Raw genomic sequence first — 27,910 nt, forward strand, 5'->3', positions numbered from 1 at the left:
TTTGATTTTCATGAACAAGCCTATTAAATGTGAAAGATGTCTAGATGCACTAAACATGTCCTTAGCAAGAATGTATGTTATGCCAATCAACTTTTACCTTGGGTTGCTCGAAGGAGAGGCATGTCATATAAGTGGGGGTGCATCAACACATATTTGAGAAATCCAATATGTTCAACTCATTCCTTAGCTTGCAAAACCTTTTCTCATCCAATGGTTTGGTGAATATATCGGCAAGTTGATCTTCGGTGCCTACACTCTCAATGCAAATGTCCCCGTTTTATTGGTGATCTCTTATGAAATGGTGGCGGGCATCTATGTGCTTTGTTCTTGCATGGTGATTAGTGATGGAAGCACTCACTTCACTGACAAGAACTTTCACAACTACTTGTCAAAGCATGGAATCTGTCACAACATCGCTACTCCATACCACCCTCAGACAAGTGGCCAAGAAGAAACATCAAACAAACAAATCAAGAACATTCTGCAAAAGACGGTTAATGAGATAGGGACTGCATGGAAAGATAGACTACCTGATGCACTATGTGCTTATAGAACAGACTATAAAACACCACTTCGAATGTCACCATATCAACTGGTCTACAGAAAGACTTGTCATCTACCTGTTGAGCTAGAATTCAAGGCTCACTAGGCCATCAAGTGATGGAACATGGACTTTGAAGCCACAGGAACTAAGAGGAAGATGCAACTCTCTGAGCTTGATGAATGGTGTGAAAAAGCATATCACAACTCCAAGATTTATGTGGAGAGAATGAAAAGATGGCATGACAAGAGGATCAAGAAGGAGGAGTTCGCCCTGGCAGATAAGGTATTACTTTTTAATTCTAGGGTTAAATTATTCGGGCATGGAAAACTTCGAAGCAAATAGAAAGGACCATTCAAGGTGATAAACACTTCATCGCATGGAGCGGTAACACTTCGAAATGATGAAGGTACGTTATTTAAGGTAAATGGCCACCATCTTAAGATCTTTCTAGAACCTAAAAACCCACCTGAGGATTTGGATAAGGTAGATTTCTTGATTTTACCATAGATTTACACCTCCGCCATCCTCTGCATGTTTCGTAACACAAAAATATACTTTTTGGGATTAGATAGGGATAAAAAACCACCACGAGAAAAACTCGCACAAGATGATGACGTGTGGGGCCACCCGACCCCACTTAGAGGCCACCCGACCCACTAGTCATCCGCCTCATGCCCATTCAACTCTCTCATGTCTTCTAGATTCTTCCTTGTTAAAATCCCATAGTTTTTCAACGCGTTCGGTTTTTCCTCATTATGAGACCCCATATGGATAGATCTTGACCCCTGCTGCAAGTTTTCCCCCTATATAAGCGAACCTCTACCTCCTCCATAGCCATCTCATCAAAGCCTTCTCTCTCCAACAGCAGTAAAGCTCTCCACCTTTCTAGTTTCTGTGGCCAACAAAGAGATCGTTCCCTATGGTTTTGATCCTAGCAAGAAGCCCGATGCGCTTACGCTGACCGTCGTTTCTCCTGAAGTTACCCCCATTCGCTCAAGCCAATCTTACTTCACCCAAGTCATTCATCATCCGGTCCTTATTCTGCCACCGCCGTGTCCACTTCTTGAAGATAAGCCACATCAATAGGAGCCTTGTCTGGACCTTCAGCAGCTAATCAAGGTGATGAAGGAGATCAACCTCCTTCCTCCGAAGGGACATGAGGTGCTGACTGGAGTGAAGACCAAAAAATTTAGAGACGTTACATGTGCAAAATACAAGCTGGTCACCCCTCATACCACCATTGATGGAATTTGCGCTATGCCAGATCAGATCAAGGTTGTTCCGCCGAAGGAGAAGAAGAGGAAGGCGCCATCACCACCTATCCCAGAGGCTAAGAAACGTCCAAGGATGACTATGTATCTCCTAGAGAAGAAGATTGAAGACCTCTCTGATGTTATCTATACCCTAGAGCAAAGGATCGATGAGGAACACGTTTATCGCAAGAGCCTACAACGCGATCTTAACGCTTTAAATCACTTTGTTGTTAAGATGAAGAAGTAAGAATTAGGTAGTCAATAAAAAGGCACGAGTGGTTAGGTCATGTATTTAAAAATATTATGTTTAGGTTACTCGCTTAGCTCAGATCATTAGAATATTAAAGTTTGTGCTAGGTCATCAAAAGTTTGTGTTTAGTTTATGCTTGTGTAATAAAGTGCCTTATATATTAATGATGTCTTCTTATTATTATCTATTCCCTATTTCTTTTTGGATATGTGTTTGTCTTCACATGTTGTGCATAAAGGTATACAGGAAAACAAGAGTGGGGGAAACACATCGCAACAACAAGACGATATTCGATTGCAAAAATCACAAAATTCAGAAAGCAACAGAACAAAAACCACACTCGCCAAAGTTAGACCAAAACGGGCCCAAGAGTGGGCCGCCCGACCTCCTCTATGGGTCGGTTGGCCCACCACAGTGCCGCCTCACCTCGTGATGTGTACATGGTTAGGTTTGAGCCCAATACACTCTATTTTTATATGTTTCGCTTTCCGTTTCGAACCGAATTGAGAATCCATTGATAAACAACTTTAAAACCTAAGGAAAGATTATTTCAGTCATGACTTAAGGATAGACACATAATACTTTTCTTGGAAGTCATGCTACTATTGGGAACTTATTGTTAGGGACCCCATGTTACTTAAGTTGTTGTGGAATGAGATATAGTAGGATAATGAGAACTTGATTCTTGATGTCACGTTATTGGAGAATTTTTATTAAAAAAAAGTAAAAAGAATAGCTACACCTCTCCTTTGTGGTAAGCAATGTCCTACGAGAACCCAATATAGACTAGAGAAACCTTCTACATATACTACTTATCATTGTATTGAGTTTGGTCAAACCTTGTGACCCTTATTGAGAAACTTATCATGCTCTCAAGATCAAGATTACGTACACTCCACATATATCTGTTGCTCCTACACTGGGAGTACGCAACAACATGTTTTCTATCCACCTAAAAATGTTCTACTCCTATATTAGGAATAGACACAAAAATATGCTTGATAGGATAAATGCTTCAAGTTCTTGTAAATGTCTCTCTTGACAAGTTTCAATTACGGAAAGAGAGGCACAGGCTATGCAAAAGTTATTCATAAAAGAAAAAAAAGTATTGAAAAAATGGACAAGTGTCCAAGATATCTAAAATAATGGGTACTCAGATGCCCGCCTAAAAAAAGGGAAAAAAGATAGATGAATAAGATAGCCCATGTTTTCTTACCAAAAGTTTTTCAAGTTTCAAACAAGAGAGATATGTTTCAAGGAGCATAGTAGAATTAGGATAGCCACCATACACATATCCACACACATACACATCTTGATCTAAGAGTATGACATTTTTCTCCTTGGATCCTTGTTTTGACTTTACAATATATGCAATGCAAGTATGTTTTCATATTCATCCCTATCTAAGCTCCACATAAGCTTTTAGAAGTAGATAAAAAGAAGGCAAAGTCATTAATGCCTTGGTGAGGATCCAAAAATACCATATATATAGAGTGATTTAAGAGTAGTACTAAAGGAGAAGGTAAGCTATGTTTTGTTTTCAAAAATCTTAAAATATTTCTTCAATTGACTTGACTGAAGGAAGATGGTGGTCTGTTTCAAGCTGTTCCATTCTTCCACCGCCCAAAGTTTCATGGTAGACACTTTGAATCCTGCAGTGCATGCATGACTGAGAATGGTTTTATGTTGATGACTTGTCCCAAGGTTGTCTTAAGTAATCCATCCTTTTATCGAGGACGAGTAAAAGCCTAAGTGTGGGAGAGTTTGTTGACGGTAGATAACAACTATTTTAACCCATCAATATAACTTGTATAAGTAGCTAAAATGGATCACCAATGTAGACTTAGGAGTTTAAACTAATAAATTTCATGAGTTTTGGTGAATCTGTATTTTTAGCAGGACTTAATCAAAAAACCATAAAGGAGGACCTATTCGTTAAAAGGAATCACGGAATTCCACCGTGTAATCGACGTGGGAAGACTCTAGAAGACTCCAGAAGGTGAATCACCGAAGCAGGACACGTGTCTCTGACACATGGGACCACTTGGCCCCCCTTGGCCCCACCTATCAGCCTAGTTGTTATGTCGGTTCTCCACCACCTTAAGGATTGCATCTCTGCCATTCTTTAAGTCGGTTAGATCCAAGGGCTCACATTGGATGCTCCGGGCTATATATACCAGCCTACACCCCCCTCAGGGCATGCCTCATTTGATTCTAAGAGCTGAGAAGCCAGAAACCCTAATTCATATGTCCACCAGGATCAGGGCTAGCTATCAAGAGAAGATTACTCCTCAATAGGATCTAGTCTTGTATTAGAGATAGTGACATAGAGTGAGAGGGAAGAGTTAGGAGGAGTCCTGATCTATCGGAGCTCTCTCTATAGTTTGTACCCTAGCGGAATCAAGTTCTTCTTGAGCTTGCTTCTGAGATTTCTCTGGTAATTGACTTCTAATTCAAGTAAGCATCTTTTAATCCTTGTAGCTCCTAGATTAAAGTAGTATTCGTAGTGTAAGCGTGGTGCTTAGACTCGGTTACTCATGAATGTAACCTATTTTTCAGATCAGTGGTAGCTCGTGAGGGTGACTCTTATAGCCTCGTTGAATCATTTGTAGTCCACCTCCCGTTAGTAGGTCTAGCAGGACAATGTTACTATAGGAATGTACTCTACCTATGTTTTCTCTAGTAATATCCCTAGAATTTAATAATAGAAGACAAAGCTTACCAAAGTTAGGACTAGACCCTAGCAGTCTCCTCTACGCTCCTATTATCTAACCTTGATTGTGAAGTTGGGATAAGTTAGATTTGGTTATTCTCACACACGTTTTCTCGAGTTCGATATAAAACTAGGTACTCCTGGTGAAGTGTTATATCGGTATAATATCTGTGCGCTTGCGGATTATTCTATGTGCATTAATTTATACCAACATAAACCATAACCAATATTCTACTCACGACAAGGGTAAGTCATAGGATAAATTATGTATATTATAAGTATGGATTGCCATGGTTAAGTAGAATATTAGAGGAATAATTTCTAAGTTATTCTTAATTATAAATCAAAGCATACATTGATTAGTGTAATTACACCTAGTAGTCATGGCTAAGGTCATCTTTATATCTACACATAAGGGATATTACTAAGGAAGATTAAGAACAGAGCTTGTTCTTCCTTTATAATTGGACCCTACTTGCACCTATATTCAGGGAGTGGACTACAAAGGACTCAACGGGAGTGTCACATCCGTGATCTACCACATGACCCAGAATATAGGGTGTATCCATAGGTAAACAACGTATAAGCACCACGCTTACACAATGTCGACCACTCACCCCGTGTACACTAGAGCGAGCGCTATACAAACTTATGCATAAACATAATGATAAACTAGCTATACTAAGTATATAATCAAAGTAGATGATGAACATCATAACTAAGAACATGAGTATTGTGAATACCAATGTTGTCATAACAATTGTAGTAAACATATAAAAGTAATAGAGATACAAAAGAGAGGGGTTACAAAGATAATAACAAACCACGCTCTTGACAAGATCAGGGATCCAAGCGAAGCATGCTTGCCTCCCTCTAGACCTAGCCTAACTAGCTATGCCCTAGAATATGGTGGAGCTCTAAGGATGATTAGGGTTTCTGTCTTCTCAAATGACTTATACAATGCCTAAAGGAGGGGGGTAGAGGCTGGTATATATAGGCCGGAGCGTTAATCCTAAGCACTTGGATCAAACTGACTTGAATAAACAATGTATATGCAATCTAGAAGGCGGTGGAGAACCGACATAACAACAGGGGGCTGACATGTGGGCCCTAGGGGCTGGCCGGCCTGCTTGCAGGTGGGGCCTGGAGTCCTCTCAAGTCTCCTGGAACCTTTTGGGGTCTGTTTCGCTGTGGATAAGCGCGATTAAATCTAACATGTTGGTCCACCTTGATGGTTTTCTGGATAAACCCTGTTGAAAATATAGATTAACCAAAACTCATGGAATTTATTAGTTTAAATCCCTAGACCTTCGTTTATAATGGTTGTTAACTACCGTCAATAGGATTTTCTACTCAAACAAGGGTTTGAGATAGGAAAGGTCGATGCTACTTTATTTACTCGCAAAGTCAATAATGATATCTTTATTTGGCAAATATATGTCGATGGCATAATATTTGGTTGTACTAATGTGGCCTTTTATGAGAAATTTAGTAGGATTATGATGAATAGGTTCGAGATGTCCATGATGGGAGAGTTGAAGTTCTTTCTTGGATTTCAAATTAAGCAACTCAAGGATGGCACATTCATAAGTCAAACCAAGTACACCAACGACATGTTGAAGAAGTTTGACATGGACAAAGCCAAGCCCATCAAGACACCCATGCCAACCAATGGACATCTTGATCTTGACGAAGGTGGAAAGGACATCGATCAAAAGGTATATCACTCCATGATTGGATCCCTCCTTTACCTTTGTGCATCTAGGCTCGATATTATGCTTAATGTGTGCATGTGTGCAAGATTTCAAACTAATCCGAAAGAATGTCACTTAGTGGCTATTAATAAAAAAATTTGGTATTTAATGCACACTTCTAATCTTGGCTTGTGGTATCCTAAGGGCTCCACTTTCGAGTTACTTGGCTATTCCGATTCGGACTATGCCGGTTGCAAAGTAAACTGAAATAGTACTACCAGGACTTGCCAATTCATTGGTAGATCTTTGGTGTCTTGGAGCTCTAAGAAGCAAAACTTCATTATTTTGTCCACCGCTGAAGCCAAGTATGTGACGGGCGGTGCATGTTGTGCCCAACTACTTTGGATGAAGCAAACTCTCAAAGACTTTTGTTGTGAGCTAACCAAGATTCCCCTTTTGTGTGACAACGAGAGTGCCATTAAGTTGGCAAACAACCTCGTAAACCACTCTCGAACAAAGCACATAGACATCTAGCATCACTTTTTGAGAGACCACGAAACCAAAGGAGATATCGCAATTCATCATGTGAGCACCGAAAAGCAATTAGCCGATATCTTCACAAAGCCCCTAGATGAGTCAAGATTTTGTCTTTGAGGAGTGAGTTAAATATCATTGATTCTCGTAACATGCCTTAACGTCTTGCACATACTTTGTTTGATCTAGCTAGGAGAAAAACACTAGTGAAAATGTTGTGTGATACTTTCAAAATCTGTTTTATTGTTTTCATATGTGACTATTGCCTAGTAATGCTTGTTTAAAATCTAGTCACCTGTGAAAATCTTAGTGTCCATCATATTTTTGCCCCACATGCTATGGTGAGTTCGAGCTAGGAAATTTCCATCATATTTTTGCCCCACATCTAGTCTTGGCTCAGGCCAAAAGTCCCGATAGCTAGAAGTCCTGGCTCTAGCTAGAACTCCTGACTATCGGTAGTCCCGACTCAGCGTCGGAACTCCCGACGCAGATCTAGGTCAGCCGCATTTTGACCACGCTTTTGACCTAGGGTTAATCCTTTCACTCGTCCCAGCCTAGTAATTCCCCTATTCACCACTACCTCCCTCCCTCCCATTCCCCACTCGCCTTCATGCCCCTCTAGCTCGCCCTCGTGTCGCCCCCGCACCGTTACAACCACCGCCATCACCCATCGTTCCCTTGCCAGGGGCACCAGCCTGCCCTAGGACCTCTGGCCCTCCTCTTCTACGTCGGAAGTCCTGTAGTTAGTTTTCCCATCCCCGCAGTCCTAGCGCCGCCCCCTCCTTCCTTTTTGACTTGTGTTCATCGGCGGTGGTTTGATAGTCTCGTGGTGGTGTTGTGGCTATGGATTTGTTTGTGGAGGCTGCTCATGCTGCGGATTCAGATTGCATAGTTCTTCTCCTCTTCTTCCCTTTCTCAAGGTACCACATTGTGATACCCTAACCCTATTCGTCAATGTACCTTGAATATTGCCTCTATTCTTCTTCCTTCTCTTCTCCTCTACCTTCCTTGTGTGTGTGGATGCCTTGATCTAGAGCCCCATGAATGGGCTAGTCACCATGTGCATTGGAGGTCCCAACGACCATCGAAGGTCCTGGCAATCGGAAGTCTCGGCTACCCTCGAAACTCCCGGCTGCCAGAACTCCTAACCTCATGGTTCCTAATCTATTCATGTTTCTCCATTTCTCAAAATTCGTTTGCTTCTCTTTGCCTTGATTCTTAGTTCTGCTTCGTGTTTTTCATAGTCATGGCTTCTGATGACGATGATAGTCCCCTAAGGTGCCAAGAGAAGCGGTCCAAGTGCAACCAAGACCACGTCATTGCCCCTAAGCCATCTGGCCACACCAAGGTGGCTTGTCCCCATGATGGTGCTGGTGGTTCACGTGCTTGGGCCAAAAGTGCATGTGGTCGTGGTGGTCAAGGATTGGCTACAGCTCCTTAGCCTCCTCCAGCACATGCATTTGTTGGTGATGATCTGATTGTTGATGAAGAATAACAAGCCCTCAAGCGAGCCGGCCGCAACATTGCTACTGAGGTTTCGCATACACTATGTAGCGGTCCTGCTTTTTTCAGTGATCTCATTCATTTTATGGGCCCTCTGCCAATCCTCCAGGAGTGTCAGCTAGCTCCTAATCCCTATGGCGGCTTCACACCTCCTCTACCGATTGATTACTATCACAAGGTCTGGGACATCAAGACAATGCAAGGTCAGAATCTTTATGCTGAGGATGAGAAGGATTTTCAGCTTAAGTATCGCTTTTGGCATCCCTTCTATTTTGATTTCTATGTGTCCTTGATCTATCACAAGTTCCTACGGAAGGGTGAGCCACTGGTCATTCAGATGAAGGTCATTGATGCTTATTCCGTTGGTCTGTTCAAGGAGCCGGAGCTAGAGTAGATGGTTTGTGATTTGTGCTCAATGGGGCTATCCCAATTGCTAGAGTTTTGTAAGCACTAGAACAATGAGATCATTTGTCAGTTTTATGCCTCCTATCACCATGAGACCACCTCTTCCAGTGGCATTGATATCATCCATTGGACCACTGAGGGCAAGCACTACAAGGTGGATTTCATCACTTTCTCTCACCTTCTTGGTTTGGGTGAATATGACCGCACTGCACCTAAGCTTACTGAGTATGAGGATGTGGCTATGGAGGAGTACCAGCACATGTATCTTGATGGTTATCCCTTTGATGGACAGACAGTGTATGTGAAGCCCTATTTTATGTTCTAAATAACATCCTTCGTCAGGTCCTGTATCCCAAGGGCGGTGACTCCACTTATCTTCATGATGATTCTGAGAAGGTGCTTGATCGCTTTGGTATGGATTTTGACAAGTTCTCCATCAGTCGCTACATTTGGAACAGTATTCATGCAGCTGGTGAGGATCCTATGAAGCACTATCTGTATGCCTCGTATCTTATGCATGTGATTGAGAAAGTGTCAGGCATCCGGTTCCCCACAGATTCCACTCATACAGTTCTTAAGATTGCCAACAAGATATCTATTACGGCTGCAAGGGAACTGAAGAAAGCTGCCAAAGGCAAAGGCAAAGGTGTTTTGGGCTCTACTTCTCGTGCTTCTCCACCACGTGCTTCGCGCTCTCACCATGCTCATAGTGAGGAGCCTATCTCCTCCTTCTCCTTCGGTGGTAAGCCCCCTAGCAAGTTCAAGTTCTTCATGAAGTATATGTTTGGGGCTTATTGTGCTAGCGTGGAGCGTGAGCAAGAGATGCTTGTTCGGATGCACCGCATTGAGCAGAAGCTTGACATTCATTCTGCACCTCCTTGGGATTTGGAGCTACTTCGTGATCCCTTTGAGCTTTATGATGAGGCTTGCAAGGAGTACTATGGTGAGTCATCCAATCAGCCCTGTTGCCATGGCAAGCAGCAGGTTGATGTCGATGATGAGGAGTACCGCGAGGATGATGATGATGATAATGACGACGATGATGATGATGGCGGTGACCGTGATGATGATGAGGATTACGAGGATGTGTAGTCGTTTCTTTGATGTGGCCTACCCCTTTTGGCACTTATTGACAAAGGGGGAGTGTTAGACTTTGATCTATCTATGTAATTAGTTAGTTGGCTTAGTTCGTGACTTTAAAACTTTTTAGCTTGTATGAACTATGTCGTGTGGTGGCACTATGTGATGGACAACTATATATTTGTGTGATGGATGATTGTAGGACAAGTAATGCTTGTTTATCTATCTTATTAGCTATTGTGTTTGTCTCTACATATGGTTCATGAATGTTATATTTTTTGATGGCCATGTGTTGTTCAAATTTCTACTTTGAGATCTTGGTCATCACCTTCTCTTTACTCATGTGTGAATATAATATGTCATATTGCATTTCTCTTTCACGGATATATATTTGTTCACACACACTTGTTGCACCCCACGAATTGCAAAATTTAGGAGGGGGGGCTTTTGTCTTGATATATGCAAGTGATGTGTAAATGATCATTATTAAAATTCAAATTCATTGCATATATTAAGGGGGGGCTCTTCATAAATTTTGGGGTTCAAAAGTTTTAAATTCTTTCATTCATATAAAAGCCTAAGTTGGTTGTCATCAATTACCAAAAAGGGAGAGATAGAAAGTGTATTTACCCCCTATGTGGGTTTTGGTGTATTGATGACATCCAAATTAGGGACTAATGAGATATATTATAGCTTTAGTCCCTTGAAAGTTTTAAAGAGTTGATCTAAGATAAAATGGTATCCCTCAATCCTTGAAGTTAAAAAGGCGGATGAACTCAAAGCACTCTCCAAAATTCTAATCTTTTGTTTTGAGATTAGGATTCACCGTACTATAAAGAGGGATGCACGTTTAGGTGGTCTGAGGAAGATAGAGTGCTCAAGTATAAAAATAAAATCAAAAGAGAGACGCTCTAGCACTTCACGAGCACGTAGAATGTTTTTCGGTGACTTGTGGCGTCAGAAGTCTCGACGTGAGTCGGAACTCCCAACTGTCAAAAGTCTTAGCTCAAGCCAGAAGTCCTAGTGCCTAGTGACTTAGCTTGCTCGGTGACCCTGATGTCGGAAGTCCCAACATGAGTTAGAACTCCCGACGATCAGAAGTCCTGGCTCTGGCCGGCAGTCCCGATGTTTGACCTCTTGTCCTACCCATAGTCCTAGCCATCGAAACTCCCGACGTGTGTCGGAAGTCCTGACCATCGGAACTTCTGATGTTGACATTTTCGTAGTGACCTAGACCTTGCTTTCTACAGTGTTTGCTATTGAGGTCGAAAGTCCCAAGATCTACGGCGGAACTTCCGACGTAGATCTAAACAGTTGGATTTTTCCTATGAATATAAATAGCTCTCTCCTCTCTTCTAACCATTATTCACTCATTCATTGCAACCTACTCACCGCCAAAATAGCTCCCAAGCATTCAAGGCTCCCCTCTCCTCTCCCCTTTGCTGCTAACTTTGATTCTCCCAAGTATTTGAGTGATAGGAGAGTGGATTGAGTGAGAGAATCACTTTGGCAAGCTTGAGCATTTGATTTCTTCATCAAGCCAGTTGGATTTGCGTCTATTACTCTTAGAGCTTTGCTCCTAGTCTGCTAGGCATCGTCCAAGAGATTCCATCCTATAGAAGAGCCTTGGGAAGTTTGTATTACCCTTGATTTCTTAGTAGAAAACTCAAGTGACCTTTGTGGTTTCCTTGAGAGAGGCAAGGAGGTGGAAGAGACTCTGACCTTTGTGGTCACCTCAACAACGAGAACGTAGGAGCTCCTTCGTGGGGTTGCCAAACCTCGGGATAAATCCTTGTGTCCCGCGTGCTTGTTGTTGTTGCGATTTGCTCGAAATTACTTGTATTTGTTTGTCTCTCTCTCTCCTAAGCTTTCTCTTAGGGTTTGGACTTGATCTATGAATTGGAGGCATTTTGATGTCAAGGGAGTGACCAACATCTTCATCTAACCACTAGGAAGTGGGGTTGTAAGATTATTTATCCCCAAAGTTAAATTTGGCACTGCTTTCGTAGTTCACGTAGGTGTCGGGAGTTCTGACAGTTTGCGCTGGAACTTCTGAGGACGTCGGGAGTTCCGACCCAAACTGTTGGGACTTCCGACAGTGGCTGACAAATTTGATCTTAGCATTTGCAATAATTTTTTTGATATGCCTATTCACCCCCCCCCCCCTCTAGGCATTGTTAGATCCTTTCAATTAGTATTGGAGCAAGGTCTTCTTTTAGCGCTTCACCGCGTGAGAAGAAACAATGTCGGACATCGAAAAGTTGCAAGCCGATACCATCGAGATGGACAAGCAAATTGCAAAAGAATTGATGGCTGAGCAAGTAAAGCTTTTCGAAGATGCAAGATGAGATGAGCAAGATGAAGGAAGAGTTGAGCAAGAAGGTTGAAGATGCTATAAGTGGCAAGAATGATGCAACCAAAGACAACGCAAGTGACATTGGTGGTGATAAAGAAAATAGTCATGGTAAAGGAATCTACTCCAACACCGGTTTTGACTACGGGCAACTCATCAAAGGTCCACCCATGCATTTCCCCACCGTCAACCATGGCAAGCCACCTCACTTTGATGGAACAAGATACCCCGATTGGGCATACAAGATGACTTCTCCTTTTCCTGACTTTTTGTTGTAATGTTTGTATACAGAAGGCTGAAACTAATAAAACTTTAGGGGTATGAAAATGGCATGCAGTGACAAAAAAAACTTGGATTGCTTTAGTTTATGTCTTCCAATAAATATTTATATTAGGCATTCAGCTTGATTGCTGCTTGCCTTCATCATCTCCACATCAAGCTTAAAAAGCAAATTATAGAGTCCACCATCATATGATGTAATGCAGTGACATAGGTAGTATAATCTAAAGCTGATTCCTGATTGAGGTAAAAAAAATAGGGATGGAAGTCCAGTTGCATAATTCAAAATAGATCAAAAAAAGTAATTCAAAATGTTTATATTGCACTTCTATTTTTTCGTTAACCTTGGAAATAGACCAAAAAAGTAATTCAAAATGTTTGCTATGGTAATGCTCCAGTTTATTGCACTTGCCATTATTGTTGCACTTTCCTGTTCCCTACATATTTATTTGGATACCAATGCAACATGTCTTTTCTGGGTATATATTTAACAAAGTAAAATATGACGAAATGAACATTTGGAAGTTCTAAAAATTATTGGAATGTAATGATCTAGAGTGTTTGATTGTAGATGGAAACAACACATATCAGTATGTAGTCCGACATTGTTTGAATCCCCTCAGGTAAAAAAGGGATGGACTGATAAAAAGGAAGAGTAAAAGGAGTGATACCTGGAACAGGAGCTGCAGCAGTCTATTGGTAAGTGAGTGACTGGTCCTACCCTTATGTGACGGTGATATTTTAAAATATTTATTGTAAACGAATTTTAGATTGCTTGCTTTTTTTTACATATGAAACTGTTTAGATCCAACACTTGATGACTTCATACATTTTCTGAGTTTGGATGTTGTTATAAATATTTAAGCTTCAACCTTTCTTTCTATGTGCTCTCAATGTGTTATATGTAACCATGAAAAAATATATTCTCTGCACTAATTGATGCTTTTGTTTGCCACATGTCAACACTTGGCTACCATCTGATTCATGTTTGATTTCCTGCACCATCAACGCAACAAAGGAGCACTGGAGAGGAGGACCTGCACATTATCTTCAAATATCACATGAAATTGCTAAAGCATACCGCCATATTTCACTCCTGCTTTTGCTTAGTTCTGTAATTTCAAAAAGGTGTGTCTAACCTAGAAGAAATACGTGAAGCAATCCATGTAATTACAAAAGCATCTAATGATCTGTTCATGTGATGTAGGCCTCTACGCAGGTAAAAAAAGTCAGCAACATTTCATGCCCTTTTCTGCCAGGTGCTCACTATGCCAGATGATAGTTTTTCCTCTATCTTTAGAGTTACCTTCTCAGTGTCTAGATAAACATTTACTTTTGAATATGCAGTAAGAAATAACCAGTGAAGAAACCCACATAGACAAAATTGGCCAGAGCATCCGAAAGACCAAGACTGCCCCATTATCAAAATCCACTGCCAAAAAGTAAGTTTCCATACATAACTCCACAACATAGTTAATAGACCTAGATCTCTTTCGTGATGACGATTCCGTATATTACATACAGATCAAAATTCGATGATTCTAGACAGGAACCAAAAGTCAGTGGCCACTGAAATCCTTCAGAACAACGCCACAAGTGATTCAGGTCAAGCCATATTTGCATCCTCATTACCGATCTATAACATATATGCACAATTATGAAGTATATATATGCATCCTGCCATCGTACCTGTGTCGACCACCGATGCCCCTAGCATATGCTGCACTTCTATACTCTAATCAGATTGTAACTATGTACCAGTGAAGGCACCTTATCTATGCAGATGACCATGACTATGACATCTGCATCACATACTAATAAAACTCACCATGGCCCTTAGTCCTCGCACGCGAGGGTGCGCGTTTTCCACTAGTGTTAAGCCAAACCGGAGCAAGCCAAAGCTCCACCAAAGTGGGCTTTTTCTCAAGGGGGCTTATTAGAGATTATTAAGGAGTGTTTGAGACTGCTCCACAGACTTCACCGTGGAGCAGCTCTACAAAAAACTGGAGCTTGTGGAGCACCTTTTTAGGTGCTCTCACAACCCCCACCTTTTTCTTCGAACAGAGTGCGTGGAGCTGAAACCATTTAGCTAAAAACATGGAGTGGAGCTGAAAAACATGGAGCGGAGCAATTCTAACCACCCCCTAAATGTACACATCACGCATGTCTAGACTGACGGCCAAAGCGCTGTTAAATGGCTCTTGAATCATCCATTGTTGTTATGTCAGATATTTATTTTAGCAACTCTAGATATTAGTAATCATTGAAGATCTATTATATATATATATATATATACAAATGATGGTTTATAATTGATGTGAAAGAGCGTAAATACATTTTTATCTCTAGATTTTTTTTTCAGTTTATGTAACAAGCTGCTATGATCATATACTAGAGAAGCTATGAGCTGAATGTTGGTGATGTTGATGATGGGTAGGAAAGTCAACACTTGCAGTGTTCAGACTTGAAGTGAATTAGTTTTGACTTTTGAGAAAAGTGTGAACATGTCACCTTGCAGTTCTAGTATGGACATTTGTGAATCATTTTGCTTCCTTGTGAATGTGAATGTCAGTGAAGCTTCCTGGTGTAGTCGTTATGTTTTATTTGATTAATGAAAAAATTTATAAAATCTAATCTATTACATATAAATATTATTAATTTGTCATTTATATTCATGGTTCTGAAAAATATTGTAACCATAATCATCGTATTTATGTTTGATCTTTATTTATCAACATTCAACAAGCAACACAGTGGATACATGAATCGTATTTACGTTTGATCATGGCTACATACAAGCATTAAAGAATTAACAGACAACCTATTGTATGTGTTGTCTGTTTAGCCTTCTATACGTGGTGTGACATCATTATACATACAACGAGCTGTCCATGGGTTGTATATTCCCTTAAACATCATAGTTGTAGCATCACTTGTGGGCTCCACTTAAGTACAACTAAAAAGAGAGGAAAACCCGTATGTACGTTGCCTTTTGTGTCAGAAGTTTGTCAAGATCGTGGGGACAAGGTGTCATAGACACATCGATGCCATACAAGAAATTATGTTTTTTGGGGGGCATACATGAATGTTTCCCTTATTCCTAACCCATATTTTAATTTTAATTCATAAGCATATTTCATTAGAAATCTAAAATGCTATGTAAACTAGTACATGTTGCATGCACATATGTAAACCATAAAAACATCATGAAACCCATATATATAGCTAGCAAGTACGTATTACCGTCTTCTTGAAATACAAGTAAGGATTTTGAGTTTGTCCTAAGTTAAACTATTCTAAGTTTGACCAAGTTTATATAGAAGAGTACTCTAACACCTTCTGCATAAAAGAGGTAAAATTATGAAAATATATCTCATAATTTATCTAATGATGCTCATTTGGTATCTTAAATTTAGAATAGTTTGACATAGGGCAAAAACATAATTCCTTATTTTCAAGAGAAAGATAACAAACAATATACATATACATATTATGTCAACACTAGCTAAGCTATCTTTAAACTATGAGACTCACATATTAGGTCTTCGTTGTCAAGTAGACTCATCAATACAATGAAGATTAGAGATGATGAGGTAGTGTAGAACACAAATAAGCAGCCTAAGTGATTGCGTAGTTGAACTGCCAACACAAAAAGTTCATTGTTGGACCTCATGTAGGTTTTACAATTGCAATGGCTTGAAGATATTGGTCGCCTTTCTACTTGATGCACGCTAATTAAGGAGAAGAGCCAATACTGATCTGGTAGCTCGATATCATTATACATTTCACATGGAAATGGACAAGAGTAAGAATGAAATTTGTGGGGATCTCAAGAGTGATACCCAACTTATTGGTCATAGTGACCGACCAATTGTTGATATGGTAACCAAAAGGTAGTTGATTTCACTTACCACAGTTCACTTGTTCATTTACACAAAAAGAAATGTGAACAAACCCGTGCATGTGTGAGTATATCTGGTACCATACTCTCTCCATTTACTGATTATTTAGCAAAAGAAGGCTATCTCTTATAAAGTTTAGTCCACACCAACTCTAGCTAGTAGCATGGGACAATTCTATGTTATTTCCTTGATTTGGGAATCAGTAAATGTGCCTCTCCATGGGCCAAATTTCAGCAATCCCCCACTAGTGCCAAAGTGAATAGGATGTTCAAAGTATCAATATGACATAGTTCTATTAACATACTAGCTTTTCACATAAGTATCATTTATATTCAAAAGCCAATTGAGAATGTTACTAGTTTTAAGATCCGTCTCTATTTCCATCTTCTTAAAGGAGTATGAAAAATAAAATCCAACCATCAAAAGATGTATAATCAACATGTACTTATATATCTTGATCTATTTTGGAAATAGTAAATGAATGACATTAGAGATAATATATTTGCATTTTCTAATCTACATCCCTCATTATATTTTGGTAGAGTAGCAAGGTCATTTGATCTTGTTGCTCTATGTATTAAAGAGCATCTACAGTAGTGGAATAGTCATTTCTCTACTTGTTTCTCAAAGCATTATGCTGGGGCATGGGGCTGGTAAAGCCAATTTATCTTTTAGGTCTCCCTTTGCCAAGACACCTGCATTGGCTCTAGAGTCATTTCATCTTACAACTTTCTCAACTCCCAACTCGATTTTGCTTCCCTTGAGTCACAAAATCTCAAGGCTCCACTAGTGAATTCCTCCCACTTTGGAAAGATGGGATTCAAATCGTGAAACCAATACAATCCTTCCCATAAGAAACTTCACGGATAATGGATTAACATATTCCACAGATAATGCATCATGTACAAGGATTCACATAGTCCATAGTAAACACCAGACTAACATTGCCATCCAAATCTCACAACTTACATAACACATTCAAAGATTACATTCATGAGTGTGTGCATTGCATATGCTCCTATGCATTACTAGGGACAAGCATTCGAAGCACGGGAGTTTGTTTTTGTAAATACGCACAACTTATTAGTCTTACTTAGTAGTAAATCACACCATACACAATTTGATTACAATGAGTCAAGCTTGCACTTAGAATGAGTCATCACTTATTGTCTACTATTTGTCATTCGAGCTGGAAGTATGATAGGGTGAGTGGTACGAGTATGGAAGTGTTGTTCAAATTTGCTTTAGAACCACCATATTTTTTGTTGGCTTAACCTTTGCTAAAAAGTTTGATTCAAACGAGAAACTGAACTGAAATAACTGAAAACCAAAATGTTTAGTCCTAGATTTTCTTAGAATCAATAGGTTCTCACTTCTAGGAATTGGATTTCTTCAAGAATAAGAAATCAAACCAAAACCAAATTAGAAATTGAATGCTTAGGCCTAATAGTATGAACAAAGATTCTCTCCTTTTGTGACCTCCCGGTGTTGTTGATGACTATTGATGTTGATTGCACTGTTAGCAACATGAGATTTAGGCCCATTTGGATGGGAGGAAAAAAGATGACACTTTAGAGGATTAAATTTCTATATAAAATTTTCCTATAGAAGTGTTTAGAACAAAAGATTAAATCTTATGAATTCCTTGGAAATTCCAATGGAATGAGCTATCCGATAGTTTTTTTGAGAAAAATAAGCTTGACATCCAACTTTATGTTTTGATTTTCATGTGTCTTAGGGTTCCTACATTCTTCTTGTTTACCATCCAAATGCCTAATTCATATCTTTCATATAATCTAGTTTTCTATAGGATTTTAATTGCATAGACATTTTCAGTCCAAGTGTGCTATTGACTAACAAGGTGCATAGTCATATATTTGTAGTGAAACATATAATCTAATCTTGGATTTTCTATTATTCTTGGCCATGTTTGTCTTGTATTGTTCCACTACGTGCTTCACATGCCCATGCTTCAATATACTTTGTGAGTAGTGATTTGGTGATTTGTCCTGATCTTCACGATGTAGGATCTTAATCTTGATAGCTTGATGAAGAACAGCCAGATAACTTACTGCAAGCAGCGATAACTAGTGCAACTTGACAAATAAAACTTAAAGCCAACCATCGTCTTTAATTGACAACCTGAATCAAGGATTCGCCCAACCACACTCTCAAAGAACCAACCAACACAACCTATAATCAATTGAGGAGAACCTCGAAGGGAGTAGGAGCACCAATTAGGAGCGGATGAAGCCGTCGCTTCTATAATCCTGCAAAGGAAATCACAAGGGCAAAGGGGTAGAGATCACTCTCTGAGTTTGTTAGCACACAACTAAACAAAGGGGTTCTGGTTTTACCATTATCAAAAGTCTTTTGTTTGCTTGGGAGCATAGGGATATTTATACTATAGCAGCAACCCTCCTAGATAGGTATGAACATGAAATGGAAATGAAAAGACTGAGTATGTGAAAAGGCTTCCACCAAATGGAATTCCAAAGGGTCTTCACGCGGCTGACAGTTTCCAGAGTAGTCTCCACTAAAAGAGTTGTAACTCCCTAAGGGAAAGTTGAAATGACAAGTTGTTTGTTGGGTGTGAAAGTAGACTCAATAAGCTTTCTAGCCATGTGCAGCATGCATCACGAACCATTGTAGAATGGTACAGTTTTGCACGGAAAATTGCACCAACATTCTGTCCTAGGAAGACTATTGACCATCTAAGCAGTCTTTACTAATCTAGACGTATCTCAATACTTGGATGTCCAAAATACTTGAAACTAGCACCATTGGAAACTAGACTTGATAAGCTTTCCAAAAATGTCTCATGGATCTTCATAACTTTAAGTTATGGCTGTTTCTTTCTGAGGTCCGGTCATCCGTCTACGTTACTTTTTCCTCTAGGGTTCGATCATCCGCCCGCGTCACTTTTTTCTCGGTCCGGTCGTCTATCCGTGCTACTTTTCTGACCGAGCCATTTTGTAGCACCTTGTCCTTAGGCCACGTGTCTTCCATATCTTCATGTGTATACCTAAGTAGCATCAAGATAGAACATTTAGGTAGTATAACGTTCTTAGAAGTGTTGAAATTATAATCAGTTAGGAACGAATTCACCTAGTGTTGTAGTTTCTTGGCGTGATTTCTTGTAAGTGGCCCTTCATTTATATCTTTTATGTTGTATTGTGAATGGTTGACACTTGAGGAAGCATGTATGGTTGAGATGTCCTCATCATCCTCTCCTTCTTGAAAAGGAGTCGTCCTTAACTCTGATTCTTCTAAGCCAAAGAATGGTGCTAGGCTTGCAATGCGTAGTGTGGTGATAACATCACAATCTTCTTCCTCTTCCATCGCAGCATGATGTTTCAATCTATAATCATACAAACCAAGTAGTAGTCTTGCATGTGGAAACCAAACGGATTTGGAATTAAGTTTAGCTTTCACCTTGAAATGATGCTCATAATTTAGAGTTAATGATGATGTCCTTGGGATGGTCTTATCATTTGGTATTCATCAAATCAAGGATTTTAGAGCATGGCCACACAATATTCCAATTCCACTAAACTGCCCACAACTTCATGTTACCAGTTTGTGCTAAAGGGTCACCAATAACTTTGTATTCCTTCTCAAAGATAAAATTATCATCAAGACCAGATATTGCTACAAGATATTCTTCGTTGCCTTCTATGCCATGGTGCATGCTGTAATGGGCCTTTCATATTCACCTTGAAAAGCTCCAAATATGATTGATGTGTACAACTTGCATCAGCATAGGTGTCCTCATTTTGATTATGTGTATTTGTTCCTTCATTCAAATTTAGATTTTAGCTCTTTATATTCCACCATCCTTTTGAAATGCTAAAGAAATCGAATGATAGTAATATCATGTTTAAAATGTCTCTTTAGGTCGTTATTCAGGCTCTCACTCAATTATGTCCTTGTTCCTAGTGTAGACATATCCTGCTATGGTACTGAAGTGCATGCCAATGTGAGCTAACAAACTTGGTAACAAACCCTCTCTGTTAGGAAAAAATGATTTACTAGTAAAGAAGTAATTGTAACTCAACCCATGAAGAAAAAGGAACAATCATGACATTACACATTTATTTTCTTCCATCTCAAATATGCAAAATTACTTTTCATCTAGACGTGATTTCCTTCAATCAATTTTGAATATCTACTGAGCGAGGGTGAAGACAACCCAATTAAAACAAAACCATTGCAATATGAGTATATAGGAAGAGATGGACGTGTAGAGTAGCTCACATGTTCCTTGGTAATTGGTGATTGAGCAAAGCCGATCGTTCCTCACGCCAAGAAATAGAGCAATCGCACCAGCTGATGACCACCACAATCCTCACGCCAAAACAAGGAGCAATCATGTAGAAAACAGAGAGCTATCATGTCAGAGAATAGAGATGGTGTTACTTAAGAGGATGCACTCTTCTGGTTGTGCTGAGACCAGCGCATGGAGAGATGGAACCGTGGGAGCCTCATGGTTGCGTTCACCATCGGATTGCAGTGGAATGACATTGATCTGGTGACTATAGTGTGATGTCGAGCATGCCAGCGTTAGAGGTTCTGAATCCGTTTTGAACATCTATGTTACCTCTCTTTTGCAAACGCCCATTCTACCTCTCTAAACCATCGTCCTAGTATGATTTTCCTCCTCAAATTTCAACACGAGACAACTTACCACTAAACTCTCATACTTGTTTAAATTACCTCCTTACCATGGTTTGCAGTGATTTCAATGGCGGTTTTATCCTTTTTATTGTAAAATTAGTCAGTAAATACTTGATAGGGTTTTTAAAACACAAAAAAATGTTTACAGACTTTTGAAAATTCTAAAAAATCTATAGATAGATTGGGATAGTATAAGTTCAAATATAATATATAAAGTTTGTAAAAAAATAACTTTAGAAACTTCAAAAAAATTAGGTTTAGCTCTAAGAAAATGGGAAATATCCAGAAACATGTAGAAAGTTCCCAAAAAATATTATAATTGTTGTATAAACATGTTTTAAAACTTTGCACGACAAAAGTATGAGATACAACCAGTATGAATGCAATATACATGAATGTTGAGCGATTCATGCTGGTTATGTATTATGTTTACATATCAAATAGAGTGTTTTGGGAATTTTCTACTCGCTCCATTCCAAATTATAAGATGTTTTAGCTTTTCTATATATACATATGTCTAGATACATAGAAAAAACAATGTATATATAAAACTCATAATTTAGAATACAGGAAGTATATATTTTTTTTGGATATTTTCTATTTTTTAGAGCTAAATCTATTTTTAAGCATCTAGAATATTTTCACGAGGTCTAAATATTTTTATTTAGATTTGCTGAGTATCTCTTGGTTCTTGAAAAAAAAAAGCTTAGATGCATTTTTTGTGTTTGAAAACCTAAATCATGTATTTATTGATTTTTAAATAAAAAGGACAAAACCACTCCAAACTAAGGTTTAGAAGTAATTTGAATAATTTTGAGAGTTTAGGGTTAAGATCTTTGATTTTGAACTTCGAGGATGAAAATCAGGCTTCGGCTTCGATAGTTCACGAGGCAGAATATGAGAGGACGAATGCAGCCCGATGGCAACTCATCCTTGCGGTCCGGCCGGCTGATGCAGCCCAACCCAAAACGAAGCCTAGCCGACAGTGGAGGGAAGAACCACGGACGGCCCAGATCGAGCGCCGTGCCCTCTCGCTGCGCACCGTATATAAAATCTCACCCATCCCTTCGCGCTGTCCTCTCGCCCAAAGCCCTAGCCCCTCGCGCCGCCGCCGCCGCCACACCACCAGGCTGGTGCTCGCCGCTCGGGGCTAGAGGTGCTTGCCGCTCGCGACTATGAAGGTGACCTGACGCCTGCTCCTCGCCCGCCCTTCCATCGGTTCCCGCGTGGGAATATGCGCGAGCTGTGCTTGGATTTGCGGCTGTCTGGTTTCTGATTCGTATGGCTTTTCTCCTGTTTTTGTGTGCAGTTCAACATCGCGAACCCGACCACCGGGTGCCAGAAGAAGCTCGAGATCGATGACGATCAGAAGCTGTGAGTACTCCCATTCCTCCTCCCTCTTACTCGCCCAGCCGCCGTGGTCGTTTGTTTCATTTAGATCCGTGCTGACGGCGAAATCGTGTTTGGTCCGCCACTCGTTGCTATTGTGTATGGGGGGTGGGGGTGTGCAGACAAATCGGTGGTAGAACCATTGGTTTCTCTGTATACTCGTTTAGCTTCATGTGAATTCCATTTCGCATATTCATCATTCTTCTAAGAAGAGACTTTTAGCTTGTTGATTTTTTGCGTGATGTTGTGCCCGCTGGCTAAGCGTAGTAATTTTGCTATTTGCTTAGATTGTGATTGTTTCCCACTATATTATTGGAGTTTTAGAAGTGCGTTGTGCTTAAGTGTTGCTGTTGCATGAGCACGGTAGGAAATAGAATAGATCATCCTCAAGCTCATATCTAACTTTCCAGGAGTTGAACTGTTTGCTCACAGCATTCTAATTCGTTAAATTTTGGTGCCGGCTATCATTTCCTAGTATGTTTATTCTGGATTGTTGGTTCTGAACGTATTGTGATTCGTGCAGTAATGGTGGATGAAAAGATGAAATGCCATTGAAGTTTTTCCTAATAACTTTCTGTTGAATGTGTTCGGCCCCTGTGTATTGCTGCTCATTACTAGTTGTGGAGATATTCAGTCGTGTACGGAAAGTCGTTATGAGTGGAATGAAAATTGCCCTGTGACCTGTCTATTTGAGATTTGTTGGGGTGTTTGTGGAGGCAAGGATACTCAACAATTTTAGTTATCTGTTCCAAGTATAATTTAAATAACACTTTTAAAGTTATAATGACAGTTGACCATCCTGGCCTTTTTGAAACTTTTTTAATAAAAAATACACCCTCATTCTTGACCTTGGGATTTGAACAGACTAGTTATTTTTTAATTCTGTTTTGCTTATACACTATATGTTCTTTCTCTGATTGTGTATATAGTTTGTCACATAAGCTGTTTATTCATATAGCTAGCTAATGCCTTGGTATCAACTGCAGGCGTGTCTTTTTTGACAAAAGGATCTCCCAGGAGGTCAGTGGTGATGCACTTGGTGAGGTAATATCTTTGCTACTTATTTCTTGATCTTTGGTTTAGTGCTCAAATGTATGCATATGTAACATTTCTTTGCTTTGCAGGAATTCAAGGGCTATGTCTTTAAGATCATGGGTGGGTGTGACAAGCAAGGTTTCCCAATGAAACAAGGAGTGCTGACTCCTGGACGTGTCCGCCTTCTGCTTCACAGGGGTATGACACTTAGGCTTTTATCTCGGTACTAATACTTTACTGTGGAAGTTTAATTTCCCTTTACGGGAGGAGTTTCTTACTTGGGCATTTGGTTTGGGTAGGCACTCCATGCTTCCGTGGGTATGGCAGGCGCAATGGGGAACGCAGGAGGAAGTCAGTCCGAGGTTGCATTGTGAGCCAAGACCTGTCCGTCATTAACTTGGTCATCGTCAAGAAGGGTGAGAATGACCTTCCAGGTCTGACTGACACTGAGAAGCCCAGGATGAGGGGCCCCAAGAGAGCGTCCAAGATTAGGAAGCTCTTCAACCTTTCCAAGGATGATGATGTACGCAAGTATGTCAACACATACCGCAGGACATTCACAACCAAGAGTGGTGAGAGTTTCTTCGTTTACTAGTTTTGTAACCTTTTTTTTTGTTTGCTCTGCTGTTCATGGTTGGACATTTTCCTTTCTTATCCTTACAGTGTCCTGTATAATTGTGTCCTGAATGTAGTATTTGTTATGTTGAGATGGTCATGTTCTTGATAAATCTTCCATGTTCCCTTGTGGTTACTTGCTGCAGGCAAGAAGGTGAGCAAGGCCCCCAAGATCCAGCGCCTGGTGACCCCACAGGTCCTCCAGAGGAAGCGTGCCAGGATAGCAGAGAAGAAGAAGAGGATTGCAAAGAAGCAGGCTGAGGCTGCAGAGTACCAGAAGCTGCTGGCACAGAGGCTCAAGGAGCAAAGGGAACGCCGGAGCGAGAGCCTCGCCAAGAGGAGGTCGAAGCTCTCCGCCGCTGCCAAGGCTTCGGCTGCCACATCCGCCTAAGGAATGGTTGCTTTGAGTTGATTTAAGAAAGCCCCCTACCTACCCAAGACAATGTTATAGCTGAAGAAAAGAACCCCATGCGCTATGTTTGATATGTTCGGAACCTCTACTTTCTAGCTTCATCTGTGCAATTTTGCGTGGACATGATGCTGGCTTGTTGACAAATTTTTGAGTACCTGGGAATTGTTACGTTTGTATTACCTTCCCTGACAAAATATATCTTAAAATCTTTATGCGGGTATTCCCTCAGAAATCTTTATGCAGGTTACCCCAAGCACCCTGCAGTTGATTTTGATTGGTTTAGTACTTAAGTTGAGGTCAACATTCACACGTGTAACGATACTTTGCCACTTCTCTAGACAACCTTTCACGGCTGGAACTGATGATAGTGCGTTGTAGTAATCCCGTACAATTCAATCTTAACGCTGGAGTTGTAAAACTAGAGGTACTGCGGTACGTGTCAATGATGGTGTTACCATTTGTTTTGAGCTTGGAAACATACAATACTGGCTAATTGGTGTCAAACTTTCAAAAGAGTTATCCAATTCATAATCTCTCTCTCTCTCTCTCTCCCTCCATGACGTGAATTTGAGGACAAGCAAGATCATTTTAATATAACAACTTCAAATGAAAAAAAAACAAAACAAAAACTATAATACTGCATATCTTCTTCGTTCGCCTCATATATATGAGAAAGAAATGGTATTTCTAATGTAACAAGCTCCGGTGCATACTTAATATGTTGCTGAATTTTTGTATTTTTCAAGCATCTTAATGATTTCAAATGAAAATCTCAAACCTAGAAAGTTATAGATGTCGTTGAAAATTACTCTTTTTCATATAAATAAAAATCATCTTCGTCTACCGTCGTAATAGATTTTTCTAAAGCTTTTTCTTGCCTCCACGCCGGTCCTTGCTATGTGGCATTTCTATTAAGCCTGGGCGTTCGGGTTACCCGATTTTTTCGGGTCGGGTAATTTGGGTAATTCGAAATTCGGGTAATAAAAATTGCTACCCGATATTACCCCGAAAAAACACTACCCGTAAATTCGGGTACCCGATAATTCGGGTTCGGGTTCGGGTATTACCCGATATACCCAAATTTACAGAAAACAACAAACTACACTAAATTTCAGTAGCGATCTATACATAATTTCAGTAGCAATTTGTATAGAATTTCAATAGCAATTTGTAGAGAATAATATATTACCGTCACTCATTCAAATAGAGAGAATTATATTCTAATAAAGTGATAAGTTAAATGGTTCAGCTAACAACACATGATGAATACAAAGACAAAACAAATCTTTGGGTAGTTTGGGTACCGGGGGATATTACCCGAATTACCCAAACTAATTTCGGGTAATCAAAATCGTTATCCGAATTTGGGATCGGGTACCTCGGGTTCGGGTAATTCGGGTCCGGGTTCGGGTAATTCGGGTACGGGTAATGGGTATCGGGTATTTTGCCCAGGCTTAATTTCTATCTTGCCAACAATATTCACCGCCATAACGCTTGGCGTGGTCAAAAGAGTTAAAAATAAAAACAAAAAATGGATGCGTTTATATTTCTAAATATGATTTGAACAAGGCTACAAAAAAAATCTAGGCACGCCACAGCACGTGACCCCAGCCAGCCCTGCCGCCCAAACGTAACAGCCACATGCACCTGCAGTGTGACCTGCCCGGCTGCCCCCCTGAAACCCTCCTCCGATCCAGCAGCAGTCCAGCTCTACAGCCTCCGATCCAGCAGCAGTCCAGCTCTACAGCCTGTTCATTTGGCTATGGCTTATCGTAAACGATCGTAAATTTTCAACCAGAATAATATTTTTCTCTCACACAAACTAGCCAGTACTTTTTCACAAACCAGCCAACCGAAGATGTTTGCTAGTTCGCTCGACAACAGCAGCTAAAAGCCCACGAAAACTGCCGGAAAGGACCGTGCATCAGCACCCCCACTACCTCAGGCTCCCCGCAGGACTCGCCTCATTCCCCTTGTCCCGCACCGCGGCCCAGCACAAAAGCTTACACGCATCACTAATCTATTGTCACTCGCAGCAACGAGACACGGCCTAGCGCAGCAGCAAAAGGCTTACACCACTCACCAAACCCCCTTGTTTAACCCCTAAATGAAAAAAGGTGGCCTGCTGCAGTGCAGGACATGGGGCTTGCAAGCATTGCCTGGCCAGCGTACGTCTTCGGAGCCTCTTTTTAAGGCGCCTGTGAGTGCGTTGATTATGAAATCATGAGGGGAACGAACTAGCTAGGTTTCGAGGGAGAATGTTTTGGTGAGGGCGAGAAGAATGGAAGGGGAGCAGGGTGTCTGGAATGGAGGCTGATCCAAGATCCTCGGGTGCGAAATGCTAGGGGTTTCGTGTTGGCTCTACCGGGGATCTCGGACCAGGCTTCATTCCTTACACCTATGCTCCCGGTGGAACCAGAGAAATGAAAAGCTTACGCTAGAGAAAATTTCTCTTTCGGGTTATGTGAGGGTGGTTTGCATTTGCAAACGATTGTTTGTGCTTCTTATGCAATGTTTCTCTATCTTAGACATGAGTTTCTACCGCTCTTTGATCTACATATATTACCCTTTTCGAGTTTCTTTTAAGCTTATGCCGCTTTCCTTTTTGTTTCATAGAAATACCAGCCACTTTTCGCTTTTATATATTTTTTTCCATGCATTTCCGAGCAGTAGACGCCTAAGCCAGAAACGTTTTTGTTCGTTCAAATTTTGCTTCGCAAAACTGTTCTGAGCCATCTGCCTGAACTTGGCAAAGGGGGGAGCTCTGCTTACTCTCGTATCGTATGTATCTGCTGATGGCGTCCTGCCTTTCAACAGCGTTTTGGTCTCGACTCCAGCTCATCGTGTCCAACGTCCAGCCATCACAGGAGCCTAACTGTTGCGCATTCATCACCTTGGTTTTGTTTCGGAACATTTCATATTTTTCTTTCAGTTGCGTACTATATGTTGTAATGGTCCTTCTCTAGTTCTTGCTTGCTGGTTCCTTCATCCCTTGAGGTTACCTTTTTTAAAATATGCGTGTTTTTTGCAGTACGGGGTGCTTGGCAACTGGTGCCCAATCCGCCGTGTACATTTCAGAGTGCAGGAAGTCCTCCAGGTTTGGACTCATCAGAGTCTAGGAAGTTCCATCATCTGACTGGAGCTTTGGACAGGAGTAGGACTGGGTTGACGATTAATTGACTTGGCTCAGGAATTCCTGTACAGATCGTTAGGTCTGGTCCTTGATCTGTGACTTCAATCGCTGCACTTCTAGTTCTCGAAGCTGCTTGACT

At 40.5% G+C, this 27,910-nt stretch overlaps 1 protein-coding gene across 1 annotated transcript; it reads left to right on the top strand.

The window, feature by feature from the left end:
- Nucleotides 1–22,236: 22,236 nt before the first annotated feature.
- Nucleotides 22,237–24,920, top strand: LOC136504646 (small ribosomal subunit protein eS6-like). The gene is made up of 6 exons (XM_066499603.1): nucleotides 22,237–22,368; nucleotides 22,497–22,561; nucleotides 23,563–23,620; nucleotides 23,701–23,809; nucleotides 23,911–24,183; nucleotides 24,373–24,920. Exons 1-6 carry the CDS (start codon nucleotides 22,363–22,365, stop codon nucleotides 24,615–24,617), a joined length of 756 nt encoding a protein of 251 aa, XP_066355700.1. The 5' UTR covers nucleotides 22,237–22,362; the 3' UTR covers nucleotides 24,618–24,920.
- The last annotated feature ends 2,990 nt before the right edge of the window (nucleotides 24,921–27,910 follow it).

This window comes from Miscanthus floridulus, chromosome 14, assembly GCF_019320115.1.
Source record: "Miscanthus floridulus cultivar M001 chromosome 14, ASM1932011v1, whole genome shotgun sequence".
NCBI lineage: Eukaryota > Viridiplantae > Streptophyta > Magnoliopsida > Poales > Poaceae > Miscanthus > Miscanthus floridulus.

What these genes read in the sequence shown, in the direction of transcription:
- LOC136504646 (XM_066499603.1), top strand. An exon ending in ATCGATGACGATCAGAAGCT is followed by an intron (nt 22,562 to 23,562) that starts GTGAGTACTCCC and finishes TATCAACTGCAG; the next exon opens with GCGTGTCTTTTTTGACAAAA. An exon ending in GACATTCACAACCAAGAGTG is followed by an intron (nt 24,184 to 24,372) that starts GTGAGAGTTTCT and finishes TACTTGCTGCAG; the next exon opens with GCAAGAAGGTGAGCAAGGCC.